Genomic DNA, 16,428 nt, shown 5'->3' on the forward strand with positions numbered 1-16,428 from the left:
AAAAACAAAACAAAAACAAAAAAATCCCCACATTCTAGGATTCAGATGATTACCACGTGGAAGCACAGAGCAGAAAAGATGAAATTTTAAGATAATAAATTTTTAGGGAAGCTATACATAATATAGATACTGCATTCTATATTTTTTTAGAGATGGGGTCTCTGTTGCCCGGGCTTGGAGTGCAGTGGTGCGATCATACTGCAGCCTCAACCTCCTGGGCTCGAGGGATCTTCCTGCCTCAGCCTCCCTAGTAGCTGGGACTATAGGTACATGCCACCACATCCAGCTATTTTTCCCTTTTAGTAGAGATGGGGGTCGCATTATGTTGCCAAGACTGGTCTCTAATTCCTGGCCTCAAGCAATCCTCCTGCTATGGTCTCCCAACATGCTGAGATTACAAGTGTGAGCCACTGTGCCTGGCCCAAAGAACCATTTCTGACCCGTGTATGCCTTCTTGGTCTACTTTCCATCGTAGAGGACCTGTGAAAGGGGTAAGATGCCACCCAGGGAACACTAATCTGGAAACTCTGGTGCATTCAAGTTTCAGAGAATGAAATAATAGAAGAGAAACTTGCAACTGCCAGGGTTTCTTGGGGGCGGGGGTATGGGAATATAAAGGAACAGGATGGTTGTGATGGCTGGTATAGGAGTCAAGGGTGGGCAAGTACTGAGTGACAAAGGATGGAGACCTCACACTGAAGTGGAATGTTGATTTTCCACCATGGCAATTTCTTTTTTCTTTTCTTTTTTTTGAAATGCATTCTTGCTCTGTCACCCAGGCTGGAGTGCAGTGGTGCAATCTTAGCTCACTGCAACCTCCACCTCTCAGGTTCAAGTGTTTCTCCTGCCTCAGCCTCCCGAGTAGCTGGGATTACAGGCACCCACCACCACACCCAGCTAATTTTTTGTATTTTTAGTAGAGATGAAGTTTCATCATGTTGGTCAGGCTGTTCTTGAACTCCTGACCTCAGGTGATCTGCCTGCCTTGGTCTCCCAAAGTGCTGGGATTACAGGTGTGAGTCACCATGCCCAGCCTCCACGATGGCAATTTCTATATCAGTGAAACAAGAGGATTCCCTGAGCTCCCTTGCAGGACATGAGACAGGGGTGTGGCTCATCTGTTTGGCTGCTGGGTGCACTGAAACTCCTTATGGGATGGCGAACACACAGACAGGCAGGTGCAGGAGCCGGGGCGAGTGCCCCTGGGCTCTGGCCCCACGGCAGTGTCCAGGGGTGTGTGTGTTACGGTGTGCTCCTTTAGCCTTGCTGTCTGTAGATGGCTTAAGTGTTAACCAGCTCAGTGCCCTCTTGGTACCCAGGTCCTTGTCCAGCATCCAGGAAGAATCAGGTCACACACAGACTTGAAGGATGAATGTGGGGTTTTATTGAATGGGGGAGGTGACTCTCAGTGGGATGGATGGGGAGCTGGAAGGGGGATGGAGTGGGAAGATGATCTTCCCCTGGAGTTTGGCCGTCCGGTGGCTGGTCTGCTCTCCAACTGTCCCCAGCTGAACTCCTCTTGGCATTCAGATGCTCCTTCTCTTCTCTCTGCTGTGTCGTTCTGCCATTCCTCTGCTTGTGGAGCCGGGTGTTTGGGGTTCATACGGGTACAGGATAGGGGAGCATGGTGGGCCAAAAGGTGACAAAAGGCATGAAAACAGGAATTGCCTGTTCCCATTTAGGGCCATGGGTCTCCCGGCTTGAGGGTGGGGTCTTTGCTGGGGAACCACCCTCTTCTACCCAGTATTCCCCTGTCTCCTGTCATCAGTAATGCAGTTTGGATATGTGTTCCCACCAAATCTGATGTTGACTTGCAATCCCCAGTGTTGGAGGTGGACCCTGGAAGGAGATGCTTAGGTCACAGAGGCAGATCCTTCGTGGTTTGATGCTGCCTTTGCAGCAGGGAGTCTGTACTTGTGAGATCTGGTTAAGTGTGTGGCACCTTTGCTCCCCCCAACTCTTTCTTGCTCCTGCTCTGGCCATGTGACATGCTGGCCCTCTCTTGTGACATGCTGGCCCTCCCTTGGTCTTCACCATGATTGGAAGCTTCCTGAGACCTCCCCAGAAGCTGATCAGATGCTGGCATCATGCTTTCTGTACAGCCCGCAGAACTGTGGGCCAATTAAACCTCTTTTCTTTAAAAATGACCCAGTCTCAGGTATTTTTTTTTTTTCTTTCTTTCTTTTCTTTCTTTTTTTTTTTTTGAGACAGGTTCTCTCTCTGTCATGCAGGCTGGAGTGCAGTGGTGCCATCACAGTTCACTGCAGCCTTGACCTCCCAGGCTCAGTTGATCCTCCCACCTCTGCCTCCTGGGTAGATGGGACTATAGGCACGCACCACCATGCCTATTTTTAAAAATCTTTTGTAGAGACAGCATTTTGCCATGTTTCCCAGGCTGGTCTTGAACTCCTGGGCTCAAGCAACCTGCCTGCCTAGGCCTTCCATAGTGTTAGGATTACAGGCGTGAGCCACCGAGCCCGGCCAGGTACTTTTTTTTTCTCTTTTTTTGAGACAGAGTCTTGCTCTGTCGCCCAGGCTGGAGTGCAGTGGCGTGATCTTGGCTCACTGCAACCTCTGCTTCCTGGGTTCAAGTGATTCTCGTGCTTCAGCCTCCTAAGTAGCTGGCATTACAGGCGTGCACCACCACGCCTGGCTAATTATTGTATTTTTTGTAGAGACAGGGTTTCACCAAGTTGGCCAGGCTGGTCTCGAACTCCTGACCTCAAGTGATCCATCCGCCTAGGCCTCCCAAAGTGCTGGGATTACAGGCATGAGCCACCGTTCCCGGCCAGGTATTTCTTTATCACAGTGCAAGAACAGCCTAATACAACCATTTTCACCAATTCTGGTGTTCCCAAGGGATGACATGGTGCGAAACCACAAAACACAACTGAGAGTTGCCTTCAGGACTTCACGAAAGGGGAAGATTGTTCTCTTAGTCCAACATGAACCAGTCAGGGGTCACGTCAAGGAAGGCTCAGAGACTGTGTCCGACCAATATGGTTTATTTCTGCCCCAGCCAAGCTACTTTGGACCCTGGCTGGGGAAAAGAGACCCCGGGCACCGGCAAGTTCCAGTCATTGCAGATCCTCCAGGTCTAGGTGTGACCGGTAGTAGCCTGGGCACTGTTGCCGGAAGCTGCATTCTTCCTTCTTCCGCCAGCGAGTGGTCGCCTATGAGGGTGAGGAGAAGGTGTGAGAATGGACTGGTCAGCCGTCCAGGGAGGGGAGGCCACAGGGGTGAGAATATGGCCAAAGCCAGAGGCCTGATGCTTCCTCTGTCTCCCTTCATTGTTTCATTTAATTTCTCCCTCAGTTCTTTTCCTCTTTTCACCACTTTCTTTTCTTCTCTCTCCTTGTTTCACTCTCGGTTTAAAAAAATTTTTCCCCCTCCGATATCCTCTTCATTTCTCTCTCCCCTTGCCCCAAATTTCTTTATCAATATATCACATATCTACCGATGAGTTATTTATCTATCATCTAGCTATCAATATTTATCTATCTGTGAATCAATTATCTATCTACCAATCAATAACTATCAATTTTCTCTCACCTGTCAATCATCTATTTATAATCTATCAATCATCTATCAATCACCTGTCATCCACCAGTCATCTATTTATCATCTACTTATCAATATCTATCAACTACCTGTTACCTATCAATTTATCTATCAATTATCTATCAAAAATCATCTATTTATCATCTATTTATCATCTACTTATCAATATCTATCAAATACGTTACCTATCAATTTATCAATTATCTATCAAAAATCATCTATTTATCATCTACCTATCAGCTATCCACCAATCATCTATCAACTATCAATCATCTATCTCCTATCTTCTGTCTAAATATCATTTCTCTCTCATCTCATTCTCAGTCTCTTTCTCTGGCTTTTGGTCCTGATCTCAGCCTCTCCCTCTCTCTCCCTCCCTTCCTCCTCTACACCTGTCTGGCTTAACTGAGGCATAACTGACATAAAATAAACTGCACAGATTTAAAGTGAATGTTTTGAATAAGTTCTGATCATAACTTACTGAACTATCACCACAGTCAACATAAGGAACGTCCATCCATCGTTCCTAAAACTTTCTTCCTGGCCAGGCACGGTGGCTCACACCTGTAATCCCAGCACTTTGGGAAGCCGAGGCGGGTGGATCACCAGAGGTCAGGAGTTCGAGACCAGCCTGGCCTACATGGTAAAACCCCGTCTCTACTAAAAATACAAAAATTAGCTGGGTGTGGTGGTGTGTGTCTGTAATCCCAGCTACTTGGGAGGCTGAGGCAGGAAAAACACTTGAACCTGAGAGGCAGAGGTTGCAATGAACCAAGATCATGCCATTGTGCTCCAGCCTGGGCGACAGAGTGAGACTCCGTCTCAAGAAAAAAGAAAACACACACACACACACACACACACACAACTTTCCTCCTGCTCTTTTACAGTTCCTTTTTCCCTGCCACTGCAAACAATTTTCATTGCCAGGCAACCGCTAATCTGATTCCTGTCCTTAGAGATTAGTTTGTCCTTCCTTCCTTCCTTCCTTCCTTCCTTCCTTCCTTCCTTCCTTCCTTCCTTCCTTCCTTCCTTCCTTCCTTCCTTCCTCCCTCCCTCCCTCCCTCCCTCCCTCCCTTCCTCCCTTCCTTCCTTCCTTCCGACAAACTTTCACTCTTGTTGCCCAGGCTGGAGTGCAATGGTGCAATCTCGGTTCACCACAACCTCTGCCTCCTGGTTTCAAGCGATTCTCCTGCCTCAGCCTTCCGAGTAGTTGGGGTTACAGGCATGTGCCACCAAGCCCGGCTAATTTTGTATTTTTAGTAGAGATGGGGGGTCTCTCTCCATGTTGGTCAGGCTGGTCTTGAACTCTCGACCTCAGGTGATCTGCCCACCTCGGCCTCCCAAATTGCTGGGATTACAGGCGTGAGCCACTGAGCCCAGCGATTAGTTTGTATTTTCTAGAATTTGTCTATAAAGGGAATCATATGGCATGTACTCTTTTCTTTGTCTGGATTCTTTCACTAGGCATAATTATCTTGCAATTTATACATGTTGCTGTATACTTTATTAATGTATTAATAATTAATTCCTTTTCATTGCTGAATAATATTCCATTGTCAGGATATATTTGTTAATGAACGTTAGGGTTGTTTTCAGAGTTTGGCTATTACAAACAAAGCTGTTATGAACATTTATTTATGTACAAGTCTTCATATAGACATATGTTTTTATTTCTTTTAAATAAATTACTAGGAGTGGGATGGTAGGGTCTTATGGTAGGTGTGTGTAATTTTCAAAGAAACGGCCAAGCTATTTTCCACTAGCACTTTATGAGAGTTCCAGTTCTGTCACATTTTCATCAACACTTGTTATAGTCAATCTTTTCAATTTTATCCATTCTTGTGCAAAGTGGCCTCTCATTGTGCCTTCCATGTATATCTCCCTAATGACTAATGTTGTTACATTTTTCTCTTATATTCTTTTGTTTACACTCTTTGCAATCACTTTTTCACTCAATATCTTGTAATCAGCATATAGGTTGTGAAGTTTTTGAGATGTGCACAACATAGTAACTATAGTTAATAATAACGTAGATTTCAAAATTGCTAAGAGTATAGGTTGCCAATGTTCACACCACGAAGAAATAATAACTATGAGAGGTGAGGGACATATTAATTAGCTTGATTGAGTCATTCCATAATTGTACATATACCAAAGCATCACATTGTATCCCCTAAATATATGCATCCATTATTTGTCAATTAATTAAAAATAAAATTATAGAAAGAAAATAGGAAAGCCACTGCATGAACTGGGAGAAAATATTTGCAAAACATATATCCAGCAAAGGACTTGTGTATAGCATAGTATGGTTTTGTAATATATTAAGCACTCTTACAACCCAATAGTAAGAAGACAAGCAACCCTTCCTTGCTCACCAGGAAGCCGCAGATCAGGCATGTGATGAGTCCCAGGAGTACTGCCAAGCAGATGAGGATGATGGCCCAGAAGGGAAGGTCTGGGGAGACAAGGGCTGGGGTGAGCCACCTCCTGCCATGTCCTAGGGCTCCTTCTTGGACCCTATGTGGCCTGAGGATGGGCACAGCCCTGGGGAGGAGGGCTTAGTGGCTCAACACCTCAAGCCTCTGATGCCCCCCAAAAAGTGGGTCCCCAGCAAGCCAGGATCCCTGCTATCCCTTCACGATGCCTCAATAGTCTTTGCCATGAGTTCGTCAACTTTGATCCTCATCCAAGACTCTGTGTGCCTGGTGCTCTTGGACAAGGCAAAGCACCATCAGGTTACCCCCTCCCTACCCTGGGCTGGGGCTTCTTTGAGACTTACCAGAATTCCCAGTTAAGGGCTCATTTCTGTTGGGAGAATACCCTAGAAATGAAAGAAATGGAGGGTGCATGTGAGTATGTCTTATTCTTTTCTTTTTTTTTTTTTTTTTTGGAGATGGAGTCTTGCTCTGTTGCCCAGGCTAGATTGCAGTGGCATGATCTTGGCTCACTGCAACCTCCACTTCCCGGGTTCAAGCAATTCTCCTGCCTCAACCTCCCAAGTAGCTGGGATTACAGGCACCTGCCAAAACGCCCGGCTAATTTTTGTATTTTTTTTTTAGTAGTGATGGGGTTTTACCATGTTAGACAGGCTGGTCTCAAACTCCTGACCTCGTGATCCACCCACCTCGGCCTCCCAAAGTGCTGGGATTACAGGTGTGAGCCACCATGCCTGGCCGAGTGTGTCTTATTCTTTTAAATACAATTTTACAAGCATACAAAAAAGCAGAGAGAAGAGTACAATAAATATTCATCACCTAGATTTAGTGATTTATATTTCCTCCAACTAAAACATATACATCCAATTTATGATTTATTAACATTTCAGTGAAAGTAAATGTTTTTGCTGAAGTTTTAGAGTTGAGTGGACATCATGACATCTCACCCCAAATATTTCAATTTGTATCTCTAAAAAAATGAGGACGTGTGGCTACATAAGCCCAAAGCCATTATCCCACTACAAGAGTGTCATAAGTTAAATTCATGCCTCTGGGCATGGTGGACCTAAATTGGGCTGGGCCCAATGGCGGTGGCGGTGAGAATGGATCATCGCAGTTGGAAACTCATGGGATCTCTCTAGGTTTATAAATTCTTACCCAAAAGCTTTTTCTTCTGCCTAAAAACACATTTAAGCTCTCCTTCACTTGGTGGTTTTATTGTCATCTTTTAGAATTTACCTTCAATGTCATTTCCTCCAGGAAGCCTTCCCTGATGACCACACCCATGTATGAATAGGTTCACATCAAATAATTTATAATTGACAACTGCCTGTTCTTGTTATTCCTCACTACAGCGCAAACTCCATGAAGATAGGGATGTAAAGCCACCATCAGGCATGGGGAGAAGGGTTACTGATTCCTCGACTTCTACAACTCTGTTATAGCCAACTTCTTTTTTTTTTCTCAAGATGGAGTCTTGCTCTGTCACCCAGGCTGGAGTGCAATGATGTGATCTCATCTTACTGCAACCTCCGCCTCCTGGGTTCAAGAGATTCTCCTGCCTCAGCCTCCCAAGTAGCTGGGATTACAGGCGTGCACCACCATGCCTGGCTAATTTTTTGTATTTTTAGTAGAGACAGGGTTTCACCATGTTGGCCAGGCTGGTTTTGAACTCCTGACCTTGTGATCTGCCTGCTTTGGCCTCCCAAAGTGCTGGGATTACGAGTGTGAGCCACCACGCCCAGCCTATGGTCAACTTCTTAAAGATGTGGAGTACATACCAATGACTAACAAGTATATGAAAAAATGCTCAACATCACTAATAATCAGAGACATGCAGGTTAAAACCATGATGAGATACTGCCTTACACCAGTCAGAATGGCTATTACTAAAAAGACAAAAAATAACAGATGTTGGAAAGGATGCCAGAAAAGCGAACTCTTACACAGTGTTGGTGGGAATGTAATTTAGTACAATCTCTACGAAAAACGTATGGAGATTTCTCAAAGAACTAAAAATGGAACTACCATTTGACCCACGAATCCCACAACTGGGTGTCTACACAAAGGAAAATAAGTAATTGTGTCAAGAAGACACCTGCAGCTGTGTGTTCATCACAGAACTATTCACCATAGCAAAGATATGGACCCAACCTAAGTGTCCATCAATGGAGGAGTGTATAAAGAAAATGTGATATATCTCTCTCTCTCTCCACACACACACACACACACACACACACACACACACACACAATGCAATACCACTCAGGCATAAAAAAGAAGGAAATAATGTCTTTTGCAGCAACATGGAAGGAAGTGAAGGTCAAACAACTCATATACAGGAAGTCAAATAGCACATGTATTTGACTAAATAATGCATAGACATGTCAGTGCCAAATAATGCATAGGCATGGACGTAAAGAGTGGAATAATAGAGAGTGGAGACTTGGAAGGGTTGGGGAGTGGAGGAGAGTGGATGATGAGAAATTACTCAATGGCTACAATGTACATTATTCAGGTAATGGATACCCTAAAAGCCCAGACTTTCCCACTGGGCAATAGATCCACGCGACAAAATTGCACTTGTATCCCTTAAATATATACAAATAATAATTTTAAAAAGTAGTGTGCAGTATGGAGCAGCCACAAGTGGCTTTTAAATTAAAATTAAATAAAATTAAAACTTCACTATCTCAGTTACATTAACCACACTTCAAGCACTTAGTAATCACACGTGGCTCTGTGCTGAAGTGCCCAGATAGAAACATTTTCTATCACTGCAGAAAGTTCTATTGGATGGGCTGATTCAAGGCAAGGTTTGGCAAACTACAGCCCTGCTGGGTCCATGGCCTGGTTTTAGAAAGCCTGTGAGCTGACGACAATTTTTATTTTTAAAAAGCAAATTGGTAAAACAAGAAAAAGGCATGTGAAAGGCCTGTTGATTCTGAAGAATCAACAGTGCTCTGTTGCACAACAATAAATCAGAACCAAGGACAGGGCACACAGGCATTGGAAGGTCCTAATACGTTGTTCACATTTGACTTGAAAAGAACCTCGTATGAAATCTAGTTATTTCTTCTGTAAATATGAGTTGAGTGTTTATTATGTGCCAGGCGGAATATGGGGTTCTTGGAATATAGTGGTGAAAAAGCAGACAGTTACTCTCTGTTATATTCCTGATACATGGTACAATGTGTGTAACTATTCTTTGAATGGGTAAATTTAGATATGGAAAGTTGAGTCACCTTGAAGCCATCCCTGGAGTTGGAAAATAGGTCCATCCTACCACATATGTTGAGGATGAATCACATACAACTTGAAACTGGAAGCCCTAATTGACCTGCTGAAGCAAGAGGATCACTTGTGGCCAGGATTTAGAGACCAGTCTGGGCAACATAGTGAGACCCTCTCTCTACACAAAATTTAGAAATTAGCAAGGTGTGATGACAAGTGCCTGTAGTCCCAGCAACTTGGGAGGCTGAGGTGGGAGGCTCGCTGGAGCCTGGGAGTTCAAGACTGCAGTGAGCTATGATTGCACCACTGCACTTCATTCTGGGTAACAGAGCGAGACCCTGCCTCTAAAAGAAAAAAACCAACACAAACAAACCAGAGCCAGGTGCAGTGGTGCATGCCTGCCTGTAATCCCAGCACTTTGGGAGGCTGAAGCAGGTGACATGCTTGAGCTCAGGAGTTCAAGACCAGCCTGGGCAACATCGCCAAACCCCATCTCTAGAAAAAATACAAAAATTATCCGGGTATGGTGGCACATGGCTATAGTCCCAGCTATCTGGGAGGCTGAGATGGGTGGATTGCTTGAGCCCAGGGGTTGAGGCTGCAGTGAGCTGAGATCATGTCACTGCACTCCAGCCTAGGTGACAGAGTGAGACCCTCTCTCAAAAACAAACAAATGAATAAACAACACAACAACAACTAATCAGGGTAATTGTTTAACACTGCAGCTGCCTGGGGGTGGAGGAGCAATACCATCTAGGGCAGGCAAGAAGGGAACCAAAAACCGAGTGACTTGCTAAGTACAGAGATAAGAAGTCCAGAGAGGAGATGTGACTAGCCTGAGGTCACAGAGCTGGCCAGAAGAGGGCAAATGCCTCCCGTATCCCTCGGGCATCCTTTTCTTTCCTTCAATGATGGGTAACGCCTAGGAGAACTAAGCCACTTTCTCCCAGTCTGAGAAAGTTCGATGATGAATCATCCCCAAGCCTTCAGATTCCCAGGGAAGGACCCAGGTGAGGAAGTGGGAGTTGCCACCCCAGCCCCAATGACCCAGGGAGCTTTACCATCCACAAGGACACTGCTCCTGTCCAGGGTGAAGTTCTGCAACTGGCTACCATTCCGGGTCATCCGCAGGAATTCCTCATAGATGGCAACTCTGTCTACTCTCCGAGCCAGTGGCGAGAAGTTACACAGGGAATCCACCCCCGTGTGGTGGTTGTTGGGGACAGACCTGGAAGGGGACAAGGGATAAGGAAAGATATCTGCAATTTTATCATGATTCTAGGCTTTCTCCTTCTAGAGTCTTCCTGTAAGAACTTTCTGCAATGATGTAAACATTCCATGTCGGCCAGGCACAGTGGCTCACGCCTGTAATCCCAAAACTTTGGGAGGCTCAGGCAGGCGGATCACGAGGTCAGGAGATCAAGACCATCCATACAAATATTAGCTGCATGTGGTGGCGTGTGCCTGTAATCCCAGCTACTAGGGAGACTGAGGCAGGAGAATCGCTCGAACCAGGGAGTAGAGATTGCAGTGAGCCGAGACCGTGCCCCTGCTCTCCAGCCTGGTGACAGAGCAAGACTCCATCTCAAAAACAAAACAAAAAACAAACAAAAGAATTCCACATCTACACTACACAATGCAGCCATTAGTAGCTTCATGTTGTTATTAAACACTTAAAATGCAGCTAGTGTGGGAGAAGAACTGAATTTCTAATTTTATTCTACTTAATTCATTTAAAAATAGCTATAGGGAGGCCAGGCATGATGGCTCATGCCTGTTATCCCAGCACTTTGGGAGGCCAAGGTGGGTGGATCACTCAAGATCAGGAGTTTGAGACCAGCCTGGCCAACACAGTGAAACCCTATCTCTACTAAAAACACAAAAATTAGCCGGGTGTGGTGGCACACGCCCATAATCCCAGCTACTTGGGAGGCTGAGGCAGGAGAATTGCTTGAACCTGGGAAGTGGAGTTTGCAGTGAGCTGAGATTGTGCCACTGCACTCCAGCCCGGGCAACAGAGGGAGACTCTATCTCAAATAAATCAATAAAATAAATAATTTTTTAATTTTTAAAATAATTATTTTAAAAATAATTATTTTTAATGTTGGGGTAACATTGGAATGTTGGGGTAATGACTTCTGAATACCCATAAAATCAATGAGAACAATGGCCAAAATAGTCCAAATCAATTTTTCCAGAAGTCTAGAAGTGAACCAAAGGCTTGCAAAACTTCAAGGGGTGTTTAGTAAAGGAAGGTGTTAAATCTCAATAAAAAGAGCAAGCTTTGTGGCATTTTAACTTGCATTATTTCCACAGTGCTCTTTCAAGATCCTCAGTATTTTATTATTATTATTATTATTGTTATTGTTATTATTGAGACAGGCCCTGGCTCTGTTGCCCAGGCTGGAGTGCATGGCCCAATATCAGCTCACTGCAACCTCTGCCTCCTGGGCTCAAGCCATCCTCCCACCTCAGCCTCCTAAGTAACTGGGGCTAAAGCGCACACCACTATGCTCAGCTGATTTTTGTTATTTTTTGTGGAGATGGGTTTTCACCATATTGCACAGGCTGGTCTCAAACTCCTGAGCTCAAGCGGTCCACCCACCTTGGCCTCCCAAAGTGCTGGGATTATAGTTGCGAGCCACTGCATCCAGCAAGATCCTCGGTCATTTTGAAAACCAGTAGCCTCACAATCATGATAGCTGCGAAAACCAGCCGCCTAGCAGTCAAAATAGCTTGAGAGTGCTGCAGACATCAATCCGCGGAACCTTGTCACTATCTGATCTGCTTGGCAGCTCCTTGAAAAAGGAGCCCTATTCTCAGGGCTTATCTTTATTTGTTCTGACTCAGAATTTGTTTAGTGAAGAAAGCCTGTTCTCAGGGCAGTTGTCAAAAAAAAAAAAAAAAAAAAAATCGTTGGTATTTCCCCATTGGAATTGATACCTCTCATTGAAAAGCACAGTTAGGGCCGGGCGCGGTGGCTCACGCCTGTAATCCCAGCACTTTGGGAGGCCGAGACGGGCGGATCACGAGGTCAGGAGATCGAGACCATCCTGGTTAACATGGTGAAACCCCGTCTCTACTAAAAAATACAAAAAACTATCCGGGCGAGGTGGCGGGCGCCTGTAGTCCCAGCTACTCGGGAGGCTGAGCCAGGAGAATGGTGTAAACCCAGGAGGCAGAGCTTGCAGTGAGCTGAGATCCGGCCACTGCACTCCAACCTGGGCGACAGAGCGAGACTCTGTCTCAAAAAAAAAAAAAAAAAAAAAAAAAAAAGAAAAGAAAAGCAGTTAGGCTGCTGGGATCTAAGTAATCTGGTTTTAGTTCCCTCCTTTCCCCCATCTTCCATGGGTCCTGATTTCAGTGGCCGATGTCTTAATGTAGTCGATTCTACACTCTAGAGTCCATGGCCTCAGCACCAGGTAGCTTTATGTCTGCTGAGATTTACACCAGCACTCTTGAGTGTTGGAGCCAGCTGGGTTCCAGCTTTAGGAAAAAGCTGGTTTTTAGTTAACAGCTCTCTATGTCTAGGGCTCTCTTCCATCAAAGCTATGGCTTGGGAACACTTCTATTTAAAGGACAGCAGAAGTTCCTAGAGTCATTAGGTCCTGAGTTAGAACTCACCTGAATGTTGAAACTTGACAGTCAGAAAAATAGCTCTTGATGCTGCTATTTCGGAAGAGTTGGTTGAGCTGAAAGACAGGGCGATGTTTCTTAGGTCAGAATCCTGGTCCTGGTAGCATCAGAGAATTTTCAGCCACTGAGCACACTTCTCTATCTATTTTGTTTCTTGTCATGACACCCACTTGCCCAGGTATGTATATCAAAGGACATGCTCTTCTAGGGTATGACTTAGCTGTGTGACCTTGGGTCAGCTACTGAACCTCTCTGTGCTTGCATCTTAAATGGGAATAAGAACCTGTCTTTGTGGATTGTTATAAAAAGTCACCCTGTGGCTACCCAGAATGCATAAGTCGATTTCTGCATGCAATAGAGTGGACACACCACCCCCCTCTCACCGCATCCTCAATATTCCTTTTGTTCCTCTGGTAATTGGTGGTGCTTGGCTGGGATATGTCCTGGGAATATGGTAGGTTGGTGATGGTGAAATTCAGGTAGAAGTGCTGGGTACTGGAACTGCTTGTTGGTTTTGTTGGTTGATAAACTGATGGCTCCATCTCTAGAATTTTAAAAAAAGGATGTAAAAATTCACTCTTAAGGCAGGGTTTTAAGAAAGAGATTATTCCAGCTAGCTTAACTTATTTCTGGCATTGTGAGCTGAGCTAGGTTTGTTTTTTTTTTTTTTCTGGAGGGGAGGTTGTTTGTTTTGTTTTGTTTTTTTGAGACAGTTTAACTCTCTTTGCCCAGGCTGGAGTGCAATGGCGAGATCTTGGCTCACTGCAAGCTCCACCTCCTGGGTTCAAGCCATTCTCCTGCCTCAGCCTCCTGAGTAGCTGGGATTACAGGTATGCACCACCACGCCTGGCTAATTTTTTTTTTTTTTTTGTATTTTTAGTAGAGACATGGTTTCTCCATGTTGGTCAGGCTGGTCTCAAACTCCCGACCTCAGGTGATCCACCCGCGTTGGCCTCCCAAAGTGCTGGGATTACAGGTGTGAGCCACTGTGCCTGGCTGAGCTAGGATTTTAAAGGTGGGATAGAGGGTTTTAGGTAACAGCTCTATATTGGATGGAGGATCTTCCTCCATCCATCTGTCCAACTTGCATCCATCCACCCATCTACCTGTCCAACTCTCTTTCTACCAAGCATTGTAAGAATTGCCTACAACCTGGGATGAAAGAGACTGGGTTTCTCTGGGGGTGTAGTCAGCAAGCGTAGGTGCTGAGCAACCCAGAGTCTTCTAACTGATGATCTTTGTTCGTAAAGGGTCTTCCTGACTCTGCTCTGCTCTCCCTGCACCCTCCATTCTGCACACAGCACCCAGAGGATAAGCAGAATTCATGTCACTTTCTTTCTAAAGCAGAGCTCATGAGTGTGTCAATTTCCTCCCCAAGCCATTCCAGTACCCAACGAAGTCTCTGCCCACATCTTTGCCTTCAACTGTCACCTCTCCAATATCAAAGTGGATGCTGCAGCTACACCAATCTTCTGAAACTTCCCCCAAAATGCCATATTCTTTTTTTTTTTTTTTTTTGAGATGCAGTTTCGCTCTTGTTGCCCAGGCCGGAGTGCAATGGCACGATCTCGGCTCACTGCAACATCTGCCTCCCGGGTTCAAGCCAGTCTCCTGTCTCAGGCTCCCAAGTAGCTGGGATTACAGGCACGCACCACCGTGTCTGGCTAATTTTTGTATTTTTAGTAGAGATGGGGTTTCATCATATTGGTCAGGCTGGTCTCGAACTCCTGACCTCGGGTGATCCACCCGCCTTGGCCTCTGAAAGTGCTAGGATTACAGGTGTGAGCCACCATGCCCAGGCAAATGCCATATTCTTTTTATCTTCTAGGTTATAGATGCATGGAGCTCTGTTCTCCATCTATTACCCCTGGCTAGGTCCCATTCTCTGTCAGATCTCAGCTTCTTCACCCCTTCCTACACAAAACTTTCCAAGACAAGGTTGTGTGTTCCTCCTTGGGGCTCCCACAGGCTCCTGAAATTCCCTTATCATAGCAATGATCACACTGTATCATCAGTATGTGTTTACTTCCATTGTTTATTGAATGAATGAATGACTTCTTCATTGATTGATTCATTCATTTAATTAATCAGCCATTTTAATTGATCAGTTACTCAATTAAATCAATACTCAAATCAATTAATCAATTATTAGTCAATTAAATCAATTAATCAATTAATTAATCACTTTTTAATGAATCACTTATTCTTTAATTAAAAGAATCAATAAATTGATTCAAAAAATGATTTATTGATTCATTCATTCAACACAATTTTTTTAATATGTAAAAATAGCTATTCTCTTAGGTGCAATGACTGAGTGTTCTGTTCCTGCCTCGTTGGATAATCTCCTGCCAGAGATCATCTACAAGGGTCTCCAGAAAGCCTCCCTTTCTCTCTCTGGAGCCTCCACCAATTTCACTGGTACCGAGAAGCCCCATCTTTCCTCATAACCCTACCTCTTCCAGTTATGAAACCAGCCACCCCAGCTTGTACCTGTCACATGGATGTCCACCAGCTGGTAGGTGGAGCCCAGCCAATGGGATGAGGCATTCAGGGTCTTATCCAGAAAGACTTGCTCCAGCAGGCTGGGGTCCAGATCGGAGGAGAACAATGCCTTGACAGTGACCAACATGGAGTCCATCCTAGGGACAGAGACCACAGGAATTCAGCCAGTACTCAGCATCAGCAGGGTCATGGGTTGCCATCTTTAAAGAGCCAAAGATCTAGAGGCAAGGTGGTGGTGGGGTGCCTAGCTGCCCCCACCCCCAGTCTAGAGAAGGGTCCTGATCAAAATGGGAGGCCTTCGGCTGGATGCAGTGGCTTACGCCTATAATCCCAGCACTTTGGGAGGCCGAGGCGGGCAAACTGCCTGAGGTCAGGAGTTTGAGACCAGCCTGACCAACATGGCAAAACCCCGTCTCTAATAAAAATACAAAACTTCACCGGGAGTGGTGGCACCTGCCTGTAGTCCCTGCTACATGGGGGAGCTGAGGTAGGAGAATTTCTTGAACCCAGGAGGCAGTTGCAGTGAGCCGAGGTCACACCACAGCACTCCAGCCTGAGCAACAGAGCGAGACTCCATCTCAAAAAAAAAAAAAAAAAAAAAAAAAAAAAAAAAGGAAGGCTTCTAGGAATTACATCTAGAAGCAATAACAGTAACAATAATCAACTTTTTTTTATAGATCAAGACCCCTAAGAAGTGACTTATGCATTCTTCATCATCACTCTGATGGTAGGTATTGTTAAAATTATCCCAATTTCTCCCACTTTTTCCCTCTTGATTTCTACTTTTTATTATATTTTATTTTATTTGTTTGAGATAGGGTCTCACTCTGTTACCCAGGCTGGAGTGCAGCCTCCTAGGGTCAGGTGATCCTCCCACCTCAGCTTCCCAAGTGGCTGGGACTACAGGTGTGTGCCACCATGCCTGGCTAATTTTTGTATTTTTTTGTAGAGACTAGGTCTCCCTATGTTGCCTAGGCTAGTCCTGAACTTCTGGGCTCAAGAGATCCGCCTGCCCTGGCCTCCCAAAGTGCTGGAATTACAGGCATGAGCCACT

The 16,428-nt window shown here is 45.1% G+C and overlaps 1 protein-coding gene across 1 annotated transcript in view; it reads right to left on the reverse strand.

Annotated features, from left to right (window-relative positions):
* Nucleotides 1-2,989: 2,989 nt before the first annotated feature.
* LOC105481272 (mucin 16, cell surface associated) overlaps nucleotides 2,990-16,428 on the reverse strand; it is a 170,065-nt gene continuing 156,626 nt past the window's right edge. Inside the window, exons 106-112 of the mRNA XM_071086180.1 lie at nucleotides 15,363-15,511; nucleotides 13,253-13,413; nucleotides 12,858-12,925; nucleotides 10,295-10,461; nucleotides 6,344-6,385; nucleotides 5,940-6,019; nucleotides 2,990-3,173 (exon numbers count right to left, since the gene is read on the reverse strand). Of these exons, the coding sequence (XP_070942281.1) occupies nucleotides 3,078-3,173; nucleotides 5,940-6,019; nucleotides 6,344-6,385; nucleotides 10,295-10,461; nucleotides 12,858-12,925; nucleotides 13,253-13,413; nucleotides 15,363-15,511 (763 nt within the window). The 3' untranslated portion in view covers nucleotides 2,990-3,077. The remainder of the gene's footprint in view (nucleotides 3,174-5,939; nucleotides 6,020-6,343; nucleotides 6,386-10,294; nucleotides 10,462-12,857; nucleotides 12,926-13,252; nucleotides 13,414-15,362; nucleotides 15,512-16,428) is intronic.

This window comes from Macaca nemestrina, chromosome 20 (genome assembly GCF_043159975.1).
Source record: "Macaca nemestrina isolate mMacNem1 chromosome 20, mMacNem.hap1, whole genome shotgun sequence".
Lineage (NCBI taxonomy): Eukaryota > Metazoa > Chordata > Mammalia > Primates > Cercopithecidae > Macaca > Macaca nemestrina.